General features: G+C 47.4%; 1 protein-coding gene across 2 annotated transcripts in view; it reads left to right on the top strand.

Moving 5' to 3' along the window:
• Window positions 1–18147, top strand: part of CNTLN (centlein) — a 2346865-nt gene that overhangs the window by 539538 nt on the left and 1789180 nt on the right. For both annotated transcript variants that reach the window (XM_069625978.1, XM_069625977.1), the window contains exons 5-6: window positions 16900–17034; window positions 17622–17801. In XM_069625978.1, the coding sequence (XP_069482079.1) occupies window positions 16900–17034; window positions 17622–17801 (315 nt within the window). The remainder of the gene's footprint in view (window positions 1–16899; window positions 17035–17621; window positions 17802–18147) is intronic.

Raw genomic sequence — 18147 nt, 5'->3', positions numbered from 1 at the left:
ACGTTCCTGGAATCCTCACAGTTTCTTGACTCATTCCAATCTGGTTTCCGAATTCGGTGATGGATGACCTACTGCGCCTTGTTGACCAGGACGGTGTCAGAGCAGTCCTGCTTTTAGATCTGTCAGCTGCTTTCCACACCGTCGACCACTCTCTCCTTATCTCCTGGCTTTCTGAAGCCGGAATCTCTGGCCAAGTTCTTAAATGGTTCAGAACTTTCCTCACTGATCATTCACAATCGGTTTCTCTTCCTCCTTTTTGTTCAACCGCTGCCCCTCTCTGCTGTAGAGTCCCTCAGGGCTCAGCACTGTCTCCTATCTTATTTAACATTTACATAAGATATCTCCTGCTTCTTATTAAATCATATGGGTTTCGCTTCTATTCTTATGCTGACGATACCCAGATTCTGGTCCGTTTGGACCTGACAAAATCTGAAACAGCCAGCAGGCTAAAAAAATGCCTGGAGGAACTTGGAACATGGATGACACTGAACTGGCTTAAATTGAATGGTACTACAACTGAGGTCCTGGTTGTAGGTACCTCTACTACTTAATTGTTTTGGACGCAGACTTCTGGCCCTCATCATTGCGTCCTCTCCCCACACTTGTCCTATCAGTTAGGAACCTTGGAGTGCAATTCTCTGCTACTCTGACCATGGATGAGCAGGTTAGCGCGGTCTGCAAATCTGGTCATTTTAAACTTTGGGTTCTTCGGAAAGTCCTTCCTTTTATTCCCATAGCCAGTCAGGCACCGGTGGTGGGAGCCTTAGTCCTCAGTGTACTGGACTACTGCAACTCATTATATCTGGCACAACCTAGCTAGCTCATTGGACGTCTGCAGCTACTTCAGAACGCTGCTGCTAGATCCATCATCCATCTGCCTTTCAGAGTCCAGATGACTCCCCTGTTGAGGCAACTACACTGGCTCCCCGTTGCCCAGCGGATTCTGTTCAAGTCCATGTGTATAGTACCCGGGGCCTTTTATGGTGTGGGAGCAGAATATCTACAAGTAAAGTTTACTCCCTACCAACCCACTCATACTCTTCGCCCTCAAACCACCCAGCGGGTGGCTGTACCTCGCTTTAAACTAGCCTGTAAGGGAGGCCACGCCTTGTCAGTTGCTGCTGCAAAGGCTTGGAACAACTTACCCCTTCCCTTGCGTGATACCACAGATCACCTTGCCTTCCGTCAAAGAATAAAAACCGTGCTCTTCTACCTGCTCTACGGCAACATATCTTGCCTCCTCAGCTCCATGATGCCTCCGGGCGTACGTGTGCTTACATAAATGTCCTTAACATGACATACATATCGGCGCTTGGAACGTGCATTGGGCGCGGACTGCCCCGCGACCTAGCCGAGCAAAGGGGGTGCAGCCGGCCCCACAGCGAACCCAACTGTTTTAGGCCACACGATCCTGTGGCAAACTCTGGTGCCTTGAAGGTGAGGGGGCTGGTTGGACTTGGCGCTGACTCCAACTGGCCCGTAACAATTACAGCGGAAGCCCCAAACCCGCAAAGGCCTGATGCTGAAGTCGACCTCCTGAACCGGTCTACTCCAGACCCCTTCCCTCCGTATCGGATACTTCCCATGCATGACCCTGCTACTCCACCCTGAAGACACCGGTGGGGATTGCTAATCCACGAACACAAAGGGGAGACACCTCATGGGGGAAATTTCTACACCCGGACAACCCTAGTGTATACCACATGACACAAGGCTACATCCGCACGGGTGGGACACCTTGCCATCATTGTATTTAAGCCACGTGGTAGCTCACCCAGAGCGGGATCAGAGAAAGCGTCAGTGTCATCCAGAACCGGCCAGAACCCTGGGCCCCCACGGCATTGCAGCTTCTCCGGTGTTGAGCTGTGGGGTACACTACAACCTGTCACAGACCTAATCTGGTCCTCATATATCTGACGTCTCTAAGAAGTCACATTACCAGCTGCACCTCCTCAGAGGTATTCTTCGCTTCCTCTCCTTCCCCCAGAAGCTCACTGTCTCCCGAGCCCTGGTTCTCTCGAAGCTGGACTACTGTAACGCCTCTATCTTAATCTGCCTGCCTCCACTCTCCGCCCTCTGCAACTCATCCAGAACAGAACTGCGAGACTTGTCCTTGGCCTCAAGCCCAGGGACCGTATCTCTCCAGGACTGCAATCTCTACACTGGCTCCCAGTGGCTGTGAGGATTAAGTTCAAAACCCTCTGCATTGTCCACAAGGCCTTCTGGGGCCTGGGGCCTAAATACCTTCAACTCTCTCTTCCTAAATATCTTCCTTCCCGAGCCCTACGCTCATCCGTCTCCAACTCCCTCAGGGTCAGCCGCTTCTCGAAGCAACGAGCTGGGGGTAGATCTCTCTCCGCGGCAGGGGCCTCCCTCTGAGACAGCCTTCCTGCCTCCCTGAAACTGGAGGAGAACCATCTCCGGTTCCGGAAGCACCTCAAAACCTTCCTCTTCACTTCTGCTTTCTCTCTCCCTCTCCCCTGCTAATTTCTTCACCAAAACTGCACTGATTCTGCAACTGGGCCACTCTCACCGACCTCCGTCCTGGGCCCAGTCACTCTTCACTTGCACTGCCTCCCTGGCAACCCCTGCACTGCGGGACTGTCTCTGTATCACTACACCCCCCCCAGCACTTGTCTGCACTTACCTTGCACTTGCCACCAGCTGGCCCTATTTATTTATTATTTTATTTCTATTCTACTTATTTGTACTGCACTCCCTCCCTCCCCCTTCCCCTTGCACTTTTTCCCTTCCCCCTACCCCTGCACTTGCGCGGTCTGAATGACACCTGGCCTAGTAGGATCGTTGTCTGTCTTCCCCTTGTTCCCCCCTCCCTGCCTCGTCGCGCCTTGAAACACTTGTGTATAGGCGCGTTACAAATGCCATATCATATCATATATCATGTCATCCCCGGACACTGGCCTGACTAGCTCTCGAGGTTTATCCGTACGACAGCTGCCAAAAAAACCTATGTGAGGAGGAAGTTTGGGAAACAACAAGCAGTCCATACCCTGTACCCTGGCGAGCTACCCATGGCTTGAGGCGGCACAGCCCCGCATAAGGGACTGGCCCGTTAACATACCATATAACCCACAGCTTCAACGCCACAATCGGCCACACAGGGATTGGAACACTTGTGTTGAACACTGCGGTGGAGTGGATCGGAAGCGGGGGACACAGAGACCACTACGAAACTGAGATACAACATCCACATTAACTGATAATACCAAGTGGTGGAAGAACCACCACGCTGAAACCCCAACGTTCGGGAACTCACCCCAAAGCACCAATCTGCGGGCTCTACGACGTGGGAGAACACAGTCCATTCTTTGGCGCAGATCATAACGCTGGTGCCGATACGAATGACTGCAAGCTCAACACACCACTGACCCCTCTACCTGTGACGAACAGGGGGGGGACTCTGGATGCTTACCGAACATACTTGTGGTGATATTGAACCCTGCAGCATGGACCCCTATTCAAATCTGTGTCCTGCATAACACTGATTTAGCAACATTGCTAAGCACTAGCAAATCCTATAATACTGGAAGTATAGACTGGTCTATTATATGGAGTTAAAGTGGGCCATGCCTGGCCTTATGGTGAGAACGCACAGTCATCCTACGAAACTTGATTAAACATACCCACCAATAATATGATTAGAGGGAGGTTCCACTACGTGTACGGTCCTAATTCCGGGGGAACCGAGCGACAGCTGGGGAGCCACACTATTGTTTGTTACTCGGATATACTAACAAACACACCTGGGTTGCTCTACCCCATCCTATTTTACAGTACAAGATACGGTAAACACTAATATAGAGGCGATGATGATGGGCATAGGCGCCAAAAAGAAAAGGCCAATGGATTTGTTCACAAGCTCCCAGACCCAGCGCTACATGGCGGCGACATGGACAGCTGCCGATACCCAGACGGAGACGCCAGACAACTCCAGATAGGACCGTCTGATGGCCACCGTACAAAGTGGATTCCTAGCCGTGAACGTCAAATTAGACGATATAATGGCAACCATTGGCTCACTTAAAGCGAGGGTAGATAAGGAACGTGCCTGCATTACTAAAGCAGAGGGCAGAATCAGCTCGAATGAACACACGATCAAACAGCATGGCCGTGACATTGCACAACTAAAACGGGATCTATCCCAGATGCATGTCAAGTGCGAGGATCTTGAATCCAGATTCAGGAGAAACAACATCCGGATAGTCAGAGTCTTGGAATCCCTATGCAAAGGCCCGATGGAAGGACACGTGGAATTCATTCTGAAATCCCTATTTGGCATTGGATCCTTCTCAGAACACATCGTGGTTGATAGGGCCCAGCGCACTCTAGCCCCTGTCCCCAAGCCAGGAGCACTGCCCAGTCCAATAATCGCTCGCCTCCTCAACTATAGGGACAGAGACACTATCCTAAGGCTGGCTAGAGAAAAAGGAACGCTGCATTATGAGGAGAACAACATACACATCTATCCCGATTTCGCCGATGGCATTCAAGCACAAAGGAGGTCATACGAACCAAACAAACAACTACTCTGAATACGCCAAGTCCCTTATGCCCTGATGTTCCCAGCCAAAATGAGAATCCAACACGGGGGAAGGGCACATTTCTTCAAGACTCCTTGTGCAGCTATGGCCTACATCGAGGCCTCCATTCCTCTGCCCCCTATAAAAGACGCAGGCTGATCATAACATGAGACTCCGACCCAGCGAGGAAAGGCACAATCCTGCAGACTGAATTATGTAAATGTCGATATCCTTTACATTAGTTGAATAGTTACGATAGTGGGTGGCTTTGTACGCTACCTATTAAACCTGCAACGTAGGCGCCTGGTTACGGCAGCCATGTAGCTGCAACGTGTTTGCCTCAGGAAAGCTCCACAAGTTTCAAGGGGAGCATCATCGAGTTGGGAGTGATGATGCTTAGTGGTGCGGGAGACGGAGGAGAGTTGGTCATTCTCCAAGACACCTACGGGGGGGGTGGATGAAGGTGTGGAGTGTAGGCCCTGTTGTGGGAGTTAAATGTTTTAAAATGAATGGTCATGCCGCTACGAATAGTACTTCAACAGGTAACCTCCTGCTTTTACCTATGATTGTATAAATTTAGTATTTTGAAATGAGCAGTTGTGGTGTGGTTAGAGGGTGAGACAAGCTTAGGTGAATCTGATTTTGGACTTGAGGGAAAAATACCCATTGTTGCTAGAAACATGGTATTGTATAATTGTTGCTTCCCAATAAAGTGTTCAGAGGCTCCTGCACACCTCCCCAATACTTTGCGACGATCGGACATTCCCAGACCATGTGCGACAGACCCGCATGATCCCTTCTGCATCTCGGACCAGCGTGAGACAATGATTGATTTATGGAGTGTAATCTATTGGGTGTAAGGTATACCCTATGCAAGTAGTAAAACTGGGTTAGTTGGAATTGTGCATTCGTGGATGTTTTCTTGGCCTGTTCCCACATTTTTGCCCATTTCTCCTCTGTAATGGGGACCCCTGAATCCCTTTCCCATTTTTCCTTGACTGCCATGCCCTTATCCTGTCTTGTTGCTTGCAGTGCCCCATAAACCGGGGATACCCATTTGCCCCCCTCTCTTAGGACCAGTAGTGTTTCATAAATGGGCTCCCCTCTGGTTCTTCTGGGATGCGTCCCCATATTTCTGCCATTCGCTTCACCACCCTTGCATATGTAAGGAAGTGACCGCTTGCCACCCCATATGATTGTCTCCATTCCTCGAATGTTAGTAATTTACCCCCTACGAAGAAGTCCCCTGGTAAGGTGCATTGTCATTCTCTTATGGTTCTGAGTCATATATTCTGCTGTGCTACCCTAATGGTGGCATCGAAGCCCACTGGAAGGTTCCTGATATATAGCCCTTTAACTTGCATCTTCCTCAGCAATATTTTCCAGATTACCCGTACCACCCTGAAAGCCTTAGTGTATCCCCTTTGCCTCCTACGGGTACTTCTAGCAGTTCCACCCACTGGGTCTCCTTTGTGAGTCCTCCTAGTAGCCCTTCCCTCCCACCTCCCAAGTCCACTTGCCAATGTGCTACCCCTTTTAACTGTGCCACCATGTAATATAGTCCAAAATCAGGCATCTTCAACCCTCCCCTTCCTGTCTCCGTCGCAGCATTCGCATGGCCACCCGACTCTGTCCTGTGTTCCACAGCAGTTCCTCCAACGTCTTGTCCAGCATCTGAAATAGCACCTTTTTGATGACATATGAGATGTTTGCAAAGTAATATAAAAGCCTTAGGAGGAAGACCATTTCGCAAGTAGTTAGCCTCCCCATCAACGAGAGGGGCAGCTTCTTCCAGAATTGTACTTCCTCCCCAATACCCGAGAAGGCCTGCCCCGTGTTGTAAATGAATGTCTCCTCCATCTCATGGAAAACCTAGATCCCCAAGTACTTAAAGGATTCTCCCTCCCTCTGGAGACCCCAGTGTGGTAGCACATCTCTCCCCTGTGTTTTCAGCGCTGCCAACGGGAATAGTAGCTATATTTCTCAGTTAACCTGATAACTCGACAGTTTGCGGAAGTTGTCAAGAACCTCCAATATTATAGGCATATTGCCAAGAGGATCATCCACATATAATGGAATATCATCTGCGTAAAGGGAGATATTATGACGCATCCCTCCAGCCCATATGCCCACCTCTGGGATGTACGATCTAAAATACCTTGCCAACGGTTCTAGCACTAAGGCGAACATGATAGGTGAGAGCGGGCAACCCTGCTGTGTCCCTCTACCTAATGCCCATCCTTAAGATACCCAGTTCCCTGTTTTCACCCTAGCTGTGGGTTTATACTGTAGGTGTATTCACTTCAAGAACCCATCTTTAAACCTGTAAGCCTCCAGTACTCTGAACAACCATGGCCACTCCAGTGAGTCAAATTATTTTACTGCTTCCAGTGCTGCCAGCACCATTTCCCTCCTTGACTAGATCCATCACATGGTGTAACCAACTTAGATTCATGCCTGTATCCTGCCCCCCTATAAATCCACACTGGACCGGGTGCACCAGAGCTGGAGCTACCCTTTCCAACCTGGATGCCAGCACTTTTCCCAGGATCTTAGCATCCGCATTTAGTAAGGAGATGGGCCTATATCATGTACATTGGGCTGGGTCCTTATCCTGCTTCAGCAATAATGTGATCACTGCCTGCGTCATAGATTCTGGTTGCTCCCCCTTTTGAAGTGCGTTGTTGTAAACCCATTTCTGTTGGGGGAGCAGGATGTCAGCAAATTTCCAATAAAGTTCCACAAGGAGCCCATCGCTCCCTTGGGCTTTATTAGTCTGCATTGACTTTATTGCGCTATGTATCTCCCCTTCTTCTATTGGAGTCTCTAGCGCTTCCCTTGCCTCGCCCTTTATTCTGGGCAGCCATACCAGATTCAGCAGATCCAAGGCATCTAGGTCCGAATAGGCATCTTCTGTCGCATACAATTGCCTATAATATTCCAGGAATACCTCATTTATTTCCCGTTGTTTGACCACCAGTTGTCTCGCCGGCTCTCACAGTTGTGTGATTGTTCTCCCTGGTTGTCCCTGCCGTATGCCGACCCGCCTTGTTACCTTCCCCTTGTATATGCTCATTGTAACTTCTCGGGTCAAACTGAGACACGGAGTCTTGGACCTCCCAGTGCGCTGACATCTTTTCATCCAGCAGGTTGCCGACTTGCTGTCCCTTTGCTAAATCCACCTCTAGGTTCTGGAGTGCTTCATGGAGTTATTCAGAGTCTGCCTAACCCTCCACACCCAGAGTTTGTGCATTGGCTACGTCCTTCAGTAAACCCTGTCTCATCCTCCATATCGTGCCCCCCCCCCGAGGAGACCCCTTAGCCCTCAGTCTTGTGACTAATGGTGAGTGATTGGACAGGTTCCCATCCAGGTATTGTGGGGTAGCAAACCAGTGAAATGTCTCCCTGCCTGTAAATAAGTAATCCAGGCTAGAGTATGTGCCATGAACCCCGAAGTGATGAGAGTATCCCCTTTCCGTTCCATGTGTTTCCCTCCACAGCTCCACCAGATCCAATTCCCCCAGAATTCGGTGCAGCACTGCTCGTGCCTGTGATTTTGCGGTGCCCCATTCCCTGTTCTGTCCAGCTCTGGGTCTAGGACAGTTGAATTCTCCCCCCCAGATGTATAGTCCCATATGTTGACCTCCTGTCAGTTTTACCACTGAGGGTTAAGTACTTCCCAACATCTACGTTCGGGGCATACAAGTTTATCACACAAATTTCCTGCCCTTCCCACTGACCCATAATGGAGATCATCCTCCCTTCCATGTCTCCCACTGTTCGTTCCACCTGAATGGGGATACCCAGTGCTACCCGTATCAGTACTCCTCTAGCGTATATCGAGTACGATGAGCCAAATACCTGCCCTCCCCACTTGGACTCCAATGCTCTTAGGTCTGCCCCCTGTATCTGAGTTACCTGCAACAGTGCCAACTGTATGGAGTGCCTCTTTAAATATTGTCCCACCTTCGCTCTCTTTCCCTTGTTGCCCGGTCCCCGCACATTGCACGTGCCTATCTTAACGGAGTTTCCGAGTAAAGTATGTTTGCTTGAGGTCGTCCCTCCCCTTTGACGCTTGTCCATCACTCGCAGCATCGTCGGAAAGATAGTCATGTACAGCACATTAAGTTCCCGAAGCCTTCTACGGGCCGAATCAAAGGACCTCCTCTGTCTTTGGACTTCCTGTGTGAAATCCGTAAAGATCAGGATTTTGGCATTCTCCGCCTCAATGTATACAGCTTTGCGCACCACCTGCAGTACTGTATCTCTATCTCTATAATTCAACTATTTGGCCACTATCGCTCTGGGCTGTCCTCCTGGAGTTGGGGGCCTACCGGGTACTCTGTGCACTCATCCCACTGTGAACACTTTCGATAAGCCTTTGGGTCGCAGAGATTCCAGGATCAGTTTTTCAACTTAAAGCTTAGTACGCTGCCCTTCTTGACATTCCGGGACCCCTGCCAGGCGGATGTTATTGCGACGGAATCGACCTTCAAAGTCCTCTGTTTTAGCATCCAGTCGTCGTGTCTCCAACACTAGGCCATGCTCTTGATTCTTATGGCCAGATCGTCCTCCACTGTGCTCACCCGCTGCTCCACCTCCATCACCCGTTCGCTGACTTTGCGTAGGTCTGCCCGCACCAGGGACACATCTGCTCCCAATTCCTGTATCTTTCCCTCCAGGGATGTCCTAGCATCCTTTATGGCCGCCATGAGTCCTTTCAGCGAGTCCTCCCTCCCCCCACTCATCTCCCGTTCCACCTCGGATGCCACGGCATCTCCACCCATCAGTTTACTTGGCTACTGCTTGGTGGCAGTGTAGCTGTCCATTTTTTGCTGTCCCTTCACCATGGCTCCACTCTGCGGTTCCTGGTTTATGGTCACCCCTTCATCTTCCATCATTGCGATCTCCCATTGGCAGTAGCTCGTTAGGCTCTCTTGTTTGGTATGGGTAGTGGTTTAATTCTGCGCCATCCATTTTCTGACCATCTAGGGGGGATCCCTGGTGTCTTCTCTGGTTTTCCACCACTGGCCTGTTACTTCTGTCCAGTTCCGTCCCCAGAGTTAGTGCCCCTTGACCTGTGATGTAATCGGGTTGAACACTTTAACCATAACTACAGGGTCGCTACTGCAGACCCTGTAATATGACTGTTTGTGTAGTTCCTACTTAATATCCTTAAGGCCTTCAATACTGTTCATATGAGGACAACGCGCAGTTATAGCTTCATGTCATCAGGGCTCAGGAAGGCCTTTTGCATGTGTCTGAATGCCTGAATGACATAAGACTGAGAGGCCAGTGTAGTGAAGTATAATTCTTTAAGACTGAGCTTTTGCCAAAGGGTTAAAATGGTGTTTCATTTGTGAGAAACCAGAAGGTGTCTCACCCGCTATGCCTCATGGATCTGTCATCCAGGTGGCCAGGACACCACCATAGCTTTGGATCCAGTTCATGGGGGTGGACCAGTGCAGGAGGATCACCTGGGTGAGGGATCTTCGGGGAGTGGGAGTAGGACACCTGATGGCGAGACGCAGTATCCCCCTCCCAGTAACAACTTACCCCATCCTACCTGATGAAATATTTAGAAACTCTACCGTACCCACTGCTTTCCCTACATGAACACTTTCAGACAGACAGCCCGTTCTGGGAGAAAACAGACTCACACCGAGGATTGTACCTGACATGTCCTACTACTATGGTCAGGCAATTACTGGTAATCACTCACACCTGACTTCCATTAAACGTCCCCACACTCTGAGCGATGCAAAGCACACAAAGGAAAAGTACTTTCCAGGTGGCAGCTGAACCAAGGAAGAAAGATGGCAAACCAAGAAGGGTACGCAAGGTGGGAGATACCCTTGACCTTTTCAGCGAGAAGTTGTTACTTTCCAGAACCCTTCAGATTAGAAAGCTTAAGGCTAGGAAACCAAACTGAAGAATCCTGAATTGTGCGTCAGTGATACCTGGGCCCCTCCTGCACGGCTGAACGAGTCTGGGAGGAATAGCATCCACTGTGGTACCGTCCTTGGCTCCAAGATCAAAAACAGCACCAGGGAGATCAACGCAGCCGGTGAGTTGGGGAGACCGATGCAAGACTGGTCTGTGTTGAAGTCAAGGTTGCAAGCGGCAACATTGTATAAAGAGCGCAAGAACGAAGATTGAAACGTGTGTGATGAAAGACATGAGGAAAGCTTAATTGCTGATGAATGTTTGAACATTAAAGGAGAAAGATACAATACCAGTGACAATACCAGTGACCGGGTGCCCCGGCACGACAGGTGTGCTCAATCGAAGGTCTCTGTTAGGTACAGCCAAGAAATGCCAGAAACGAAAGTAGAAGATTGGCAAAAATATTTTAAGTGAATCGAAGTGGTCCTGCGAATGTTTAAGCAAAACCCATTGCATAGTCGGAAGTCTTTGATTTTTGATATCAAGAGGATAACATAGAAAGGGAGATTACATGGTCTGAGTCCGAACGAGGGAGACCAATTGTGAACATTGTGATAAAGGGATCCGAGCCTGAAGGAGGGAGATCCATGGTCCGAGCCTGAAGGAAGGAGACCAATTCTGAACATTGTGGTAAAAAGGGATCCGACCCTGAAGGTGGGAAACCCATGGTGAACACTTGAAGCGAGAACTTGGGCATGTAAAAATCCTAATAAGAAAGGAACTTTGGTGCTTGTTTGTTACAGCAGGTCCTCTGCAGTAAGAGAATGTTATTTGGAAAGATGCTTTTGCAGAAGGCCCTGATACCTATGCTTTGAACTGTATCCTTGTGGCAGAGAAGCCAGAGTGTTTGCAAAGCTTGAACGTGCCTCCTTGCCCTGTGCTGAAAACGTGGGGAAGGGAAGCCAACTGCTCAACTATCCTGACATATTATTTCTTGAACACTTTTGTTTTGTGCATGCATTATTGCCCCACACCATTTTGTATTCAGAAGTAAGGATTGGCAATAAGTCTATTAGTATAGGCCCTTTTATTTTGACAGAGACTCGAGTAGGGCTGCATTAATATTATTTGATGGTCGTAGCTTGCTCCCATCCTTAAATTTAGGTGTATATAGGCGTTTAACCAACCCATTGAAGTTCAATAAATACCCTTGTACTGTGATCACTTGTCTGCCTTCACTGTTTGATACCATGCCTTCCTTACACATTCCTACTGAAAATCTTCAGTGACATTAATACTCATTAAAAAAGGAGGAGGAACTTTCGGAGAGCTTTGAGATGCCGATATAGAGATAAAGTCCCATATCATGGCTGTAGTCAAGAATTCTTCTTCAGATTGTGTCCGTTCCATTGGACTCTCCTGTTTCTCCCTAAAGAAGGTCATGCACTGGTTGTTGGAGCCTTTGTGAACACCAAGTCGCATTATGCCAGGGCCCTTTATGTTCAACTTCCAGAATAAAGACGTCAAAAACATAAGGCGGTACAAAATGCTTTTAGTTAGGCTGCCTTCTAAAAGGAACATAGTCTATCGCGACAAAATCTTTGCACTATGAAGTTATTGTTTGTGGTTGGAACATTTTTTTTGTTTTAAAAATAATAATTACAAATCTTTACTGAATGCCAGCATGCAGTCCCTCTGCCTTACTTTTTTAAAAAGATTTATTTTATTATTTCAGATACAAACTGGGAACACATAACCGTCCCCCAGCTCCCCCCAACCCTCCCCCCTCTCACCCCGGAAGATTTCTGATTGTCTCTGTTGCTCCTGGGAATGTCTATGATCTGAATATATCCGATATTCTTATATTATGCGGGCACCATTGTTCCATATAGTCTGATTGCAAGTAGTCCAGAATCTCTCCCCATTCCTTTGTAAAGGTCTCTTTTGATCCTTGTATTGTGTGTGGGAGCTTTTCCATGGTCAGATGTGCCCAAACTTTTTGGAGCCATGTATATATCAGTGGGGGTTCTTGTTTTTTCCAGTTTTGGGCTATTGTCGCCCATGCTGCTATGAGTAATCCCATGAAACGTCTCCATTGTGGTTTCCTAAATTTCTTACCTGCCTGATCTTTTTTTCCGCATAGCCAATCTTTTTCCCCTAGTTGTTTGCCTGAGGGAATATCTTAATGATTTCTGTCTTTATTTCCAACCAGAAAGCCTTGATCCCCCCTGCAGTCCCACCAGATGTGTTTCCACGTCCCCTCCTCTGAGCAGCCTCTCCAGCACGTGTTAGGTGTTCAGGGATACATGGCGTGCAGCCTTTCCAGTGTATAGTGCCATTGGGTTACAATGTTTAGCCACGTTTCCTTTTTTGGACTGATTGGGTCATTTTTGGAATGGTTTTCCACAGATCTTCCCACTGCTGTTTGTGGACATCCTCGCCCAGTGTCCTCGCCCACTTGACCATGTATGCCCATTTGACTTCCCCTTCCTGGGAGTTGATGAAGGTGTAGAGCGAGGAGACCAGTTTTCTTGATCCAGAGTTGGTTATTGGGAACTTCTCAAATGGTTTGAGTTCTCTTGTGGCTGCTGTTTTGACCTCTGGAGTTGCCAGCCAGTGTCTGAGCTGTTCATATTTGTATCTGTCTGCTTCCGTTCATTTTAGTATCGTTTTGCATTCTTTGAATGTTCTTATTTCTTCATTTTGGTACATTTTGCCTATTTTTGTGTATCCCGCTGCCTCCCATTTCTCATAGGCTCCCTGCTCCATTCCTGGTGGGAACTGGGGGTTCCGGCATATGGGTGTGAAGGGACCCTCCACTGTGGTCATGATGCCCCTCCGTGTTTGTTCATCCCAAACCTCTAGGGTGGTTTTCATGATCTCACTTATACAGAGGTTGGGATGCCTATGTTGTTTTGCTTTCCATAGGGTTTCTTCTAAGGGGGATCTGGCTACCGCCCGGTCTTGCGTCACCCATACTGTTTGTTGGTTGTCACCCAGCCATTCTCTCAGGACCCAAAGTTGTGCTGCCTGGTAATATTTGCGGAAGTGTGGCAGGGACATTCCCCCCTCCCTCGTTGGAGCTGTAAGGGTCGCTCTGGCGATCCTTGGGGGCTTTTTATTCCAAATATAGGACGAAGTTGCTTTGGAAAGTGCTTTAAAGAAAGATTTGGGAACTTTGATTGGCAGAGCCTGAAATTGATATAGCATTTTAGGGAGGACGTTCATTTTTACTGCTTGAATTCTACCCCACTATGACACCATTAGGGGGGTCCAGCGCTCCAGGTCCCTCTTTACCCGTTCCAGAAAGGGGGGAGGGGTAGTTCCCATTGTATAGTGCTTCTATCTTGTGTGTCAGGGTTATCCCCAGATATTTGATTCCTTTTGCAGCTATTGTCAAGTCCAGTGATGATGCTATTCTTTCTATTTCCGGACTCTCTCCCGCCAAGAGTAAGAGTTCTGATTTTTTGTTGTTTATTTTAAGACCCGAGATTGCCCCAAATGTTTCCAGCTCTCTGATTGCTTTGGGTAATGCCGTCTCCGGGTTCATTAGGGCTAGCAGCATATCATCTGCGTATGCTATTACCTTATGTTGTGTGCCTCCTATTTCTATCCCCGTTATGCGGGCTGACTCCCTTATTCTAATTAGGAGTGGTTCCAGGAAGATGGCATACAGGAGGGGGGACAGCGGGCAACCCTGTTTGGTGCCCCGTGTTATCTCAATTTTGTCTGTGACCATCCCATTTATGGCAATCTTAATGTTTCGGGAGGTGTGATTGGCTTTTACCATTTTTATAAACTGTTCCCTAAATCCCATATGCTTTAGAGTTTTAAATAGTATTGACCACTCGACCCTATCGAAAGCCTTTTCGGCGTCTAGTGAGAGTAAGGCTGCCGGTGTGCGGGTGATCTCAGTCTTCTCCACTAGGTGTATTATTATTCTCAGGTTATCATGTGTTTGTCTCCCTGGGATAAAGCCTGATTGGTCTGGGTTTATTATGGACGGGAGAAGTGGGGATAGCCTATTTGCCAGAATTTTAGTGTATAGTTTGTTATCTAAATTAATCAGTGCAATGGGGCGGTAGGAGCTGGGGAGGGATGGGTCTTTCCCTTTTTTATGGAATACCAACACCTTTTGCTTCATTCATTGAGTGAGTCACATTGCCACTGTCTTTGAAAGAGTTTAGGAGTCTCGTCAAGACAGGGATGAGAATATCTGCATATTTTTTGTAAAAGGGGATGGTAAAGCCGTCCGGGCCTGGTGCCTTGTCATTTGGGAGTGCCGCTATTGCCTTTTTTACTTCCTCTTCTGTGATCAGGTTCTCTAATGCTTCTCTGTCTTCCTCTGGGATTTTTGGGATGGGGAGAGTTTGCAGATGTTTCCTGGTCGGTTTCATTCGGATGGTCTGTGGCGTATAGTGTTTGGTAGAATTCACGGAAGACTTTTCCTATATTCTGGGTTTGTGTCTGTATTTCTCCCTGCGAGTCTCGAATGCTCATTATGTTTATAGTCTTTTGTTTTTCTTGCAGCTGTCTCGCTAAGAGTCTGTCTGCCTTATTGGCTATTATATACAGACATTGTTTAAGGTATTGGAGGGATCTTTCAGCCCCTTTGGTGCGAAGCATTTCTAGTTGTCCCTCCTCTGCCTTACTTTTAAGTATGTTCTCGGGGTAGGGCAGGCCTTGTCCTATTTGATCATTGAAATGTGCAATTATGCCCCCTCTCAATCTTTCGGCTGCCAGCATCTGCTGATTAATAATGAATCTAAATTTGAAAGCAGCAGAGATAGTAGATTTTCAGTTCAGGGCCCTGACTTTGAAATGCCCCACCATTTGAAACTTGTGGGATGACCTAATTTGTGTAATTTCACAAAGAATTAGAAACTTCTATTGTGCTAATTTGTTGGTTCTCATTGTGTCTGCATTTTTAGGGTAGATTTATTTTTTAAGTGAGCGGTGTGTGAGAGTCTTCCTGCAACAATATCTCAGGATTCATCAAACAGGGTGGGGAGGCAGAACCCAATAAGGCCAGAAACACGGACACACAGAGTGTTATAACGCTTCTTTATTTCTCTAGAGTTACAGTTCAACTGACAAAACCCTGAACTTATGTGACACCCATAGACCCCGCCCCGATGCCTAGCCCAACGTCCATTTTTACTATTGTGGCCCAAAACAGAGGCTGCCCACATAACGATGTGGGAGGGCTGTATGAGTCACGTTGCAAAGTGAAACGGTGCAGCACCTTGCATACATGTTTCCTGAAGGATCCACATGTCGCAATGAAAGAACCAGGCAACTTGGCTCCACTGGAGGAACTCACTCTTTTGTGAGTGGGGTTGTGGGCTTGTGAGGCATTCATAATTTCATAATTTTAGACTGACTTTCTAGGGTACAAATGCAGCTTTCCTTGCATTGATTAGTAAGACGTTGGTTTCCTAGAGATGTAGCGGGATGTGAAGGGTGATGGTAGTCAGTCTCAGAGACTGTGAAAGGCAACTGCATTACACTGATTCAGTGCTCTGAACAGTGTGAAAAGGGATGCTGTTCACGACAAAGACTAGGCTACCATTCTTTTCCTGAGCTCTTTGGGTTCTTATTTCGTGATCATGTCGTCAGGGCGACTTTTGTGGACATACCACAGGCAGTACTACTGGTAGTTGTACCAGCAAGAAACCTAAAAGAATCCCATGTGTTAATATCCCCACAAAAATATCGTCATACAAAAATATTGCCATATTTTTGTGGCAATACTAAACCATGGAACATGCGGGGACACCCCTGCAACCTCCATAATTTTTTTAATGGACAGGGGGCCACCCCCACAATCCCTGGTCCAAATAACCTCATACATTATCCCCACTAATAATATCGACTATGGCCTTACCCCACGACCGTATATGGCGAAATTATTGGTGGGTATAATATTAGCTGATACCCTGAGAGCGTCGAGGGTAATAAAACGGAATGCTTTGCGCTGCATTTATGCACTCTCGGATGTTGCCATTTTGCATAGATGCTGTGTTGTCTTTCATGCCCAATGGTAAAGAATAACAGGAGGTAAATTGGGGTTTATGACATTATCGAGGTTAAAAAGCAGCCAACCTTCTGTGTCATTTGTGGCCTAGTTAGCGTGCAGTAGATTAGGCAATCAAACGACATACTAACATGTACCCTCATAGACTACCAACATGGAAGCATTGGGTACTTATCTACGTTTACGGAGCTTCCGGGGTGTTCTGTCTGCGAAGCCCGTTTGCAGTAACAACTACCAAACGCATTATTATCGCTGCATCGCCATATTGTTTTGGGTTCATTGATTTATTGCATGTACATTTTTAGGAAACGCCAAGCAGGACTGTCAACGACTGACTGTTACCTCTAAAAACAAAGGCAGTCATGCAATATTCGCCCCGTATGTAGTTACATTATCCCTCATATGTGTGTTATAATGCCTTTGTCTTATTTACAGGTGGTCGAAGGGCAGCAGCAAGAGTTAAATAACTTGGTACAACGAAAGATAACTGTGGATGAAGAAAATGCGTTTCTGAGAAATAAGGAGAGTAACTTGCAGCAGAAATGTAAAGATACAAGCCAAGAGCTTAAGGTATATTGGCGGCACATTGTTATATAGAAATCTGGCATTTGAAGTATGTTAAGCTCTTTCGGCCTTTGTGGCACGTATGTGCATGCCTAGCGTACTAAAAAATGCCGAAGGTTTTGCTGCTCAGTGCATTTTTCTAACACACAAATCTGAGAGCGCATGCTTTGCAGCAAAGAATCCGCTCTTTATAACTTCCAGATAAATAGTTAATGATACAGCCAAGAAAGTAGGAGTGCGAAAATGTGGCTTCTTTTAATTAGATTCTGGTGAGACCGCCATTATTAATTGATAAAGCAGAGGTCTGGGAGGATGTGTCTGTTCGGGTCTCAAAAATAGCTGGGGACAGCATCAAAGGCTGCGTGATCAATTAATGGGCTCTTTGCAAATGTGTGCTCATCAAAGCTGTCATCCAGCTGAAAAATATGACCCTTCCCACCTGCACGAGGAGAGCCCAATAAAAGTGTCCCGGTGACCTTGGCCATGAAATGTAAAGGAAGCCGCCGCGAGGTTAAAGCCGAACGGTTTATGTGTACTGATTAGGCCTCACTGTTGTGTTGTTGTTTATCGGCCCTTGTGGTACTGTTCTACAGGACACCAAGGAGCGTGCGCGGAAAAAGGAAGAGCAGAACAGAGCGGTTATAAAAAACCTGGAAGTGGCGAATGAGGGATTTAGTGCACGCTGCGCTGACCTGCTAAATGACCTGGAGAAACTGAGGACGCGGGAAGCGCAGTGGAAAAACGAAAAGTCTGGCATTGATGCCAAAATCAAGGTAAGGAGAGGGGCTCGACTTGTGGCCCGGTTGGTTTCCACAAGAGATTATCGCTGACGAATGCGTGCCATGTTATTTTCCTTAATAGCGATTTATTTATTCAAATATACCAGGGGGGACCCGAATTCATTTAAATTCCTTCACTTAAGATCCATGCCTTTTTAAAAATTGATGTGCCAAAGCAGCAGACTGACATCAAATAGGCATCTTTAAGTCTCATCATTACAAACTAAAACCGACTGCTTTCGGAAATAAAATGTGCTTTCTCTAAAATGAAAGCAGGTTTGAAAATGTTATGATTGCAAGCTTTTTGCCTTCATAAACGACATTTTGAATTTATTACTAA

Source organism: Ambystoma mexicanum, chromosome 6p, assembly GCF_040938575.1.
Source record: "Ambystoma mexicanum isolate Mex_15411 chromosome 6p, UKY_AmexF1_1, whole genome shotgun sequence".
Taxonomy (NCBI): Eukaryota; Metazoa; Chordata; class Amphibia; order Caudata; family Ambystomatidae; genus Ambystoma; species Ambystoma mexicanum.
Note: the sequence above shows the minus strand (reverse complement) of the source record. Positions and strands in the feature narration are given on the sequence as shown.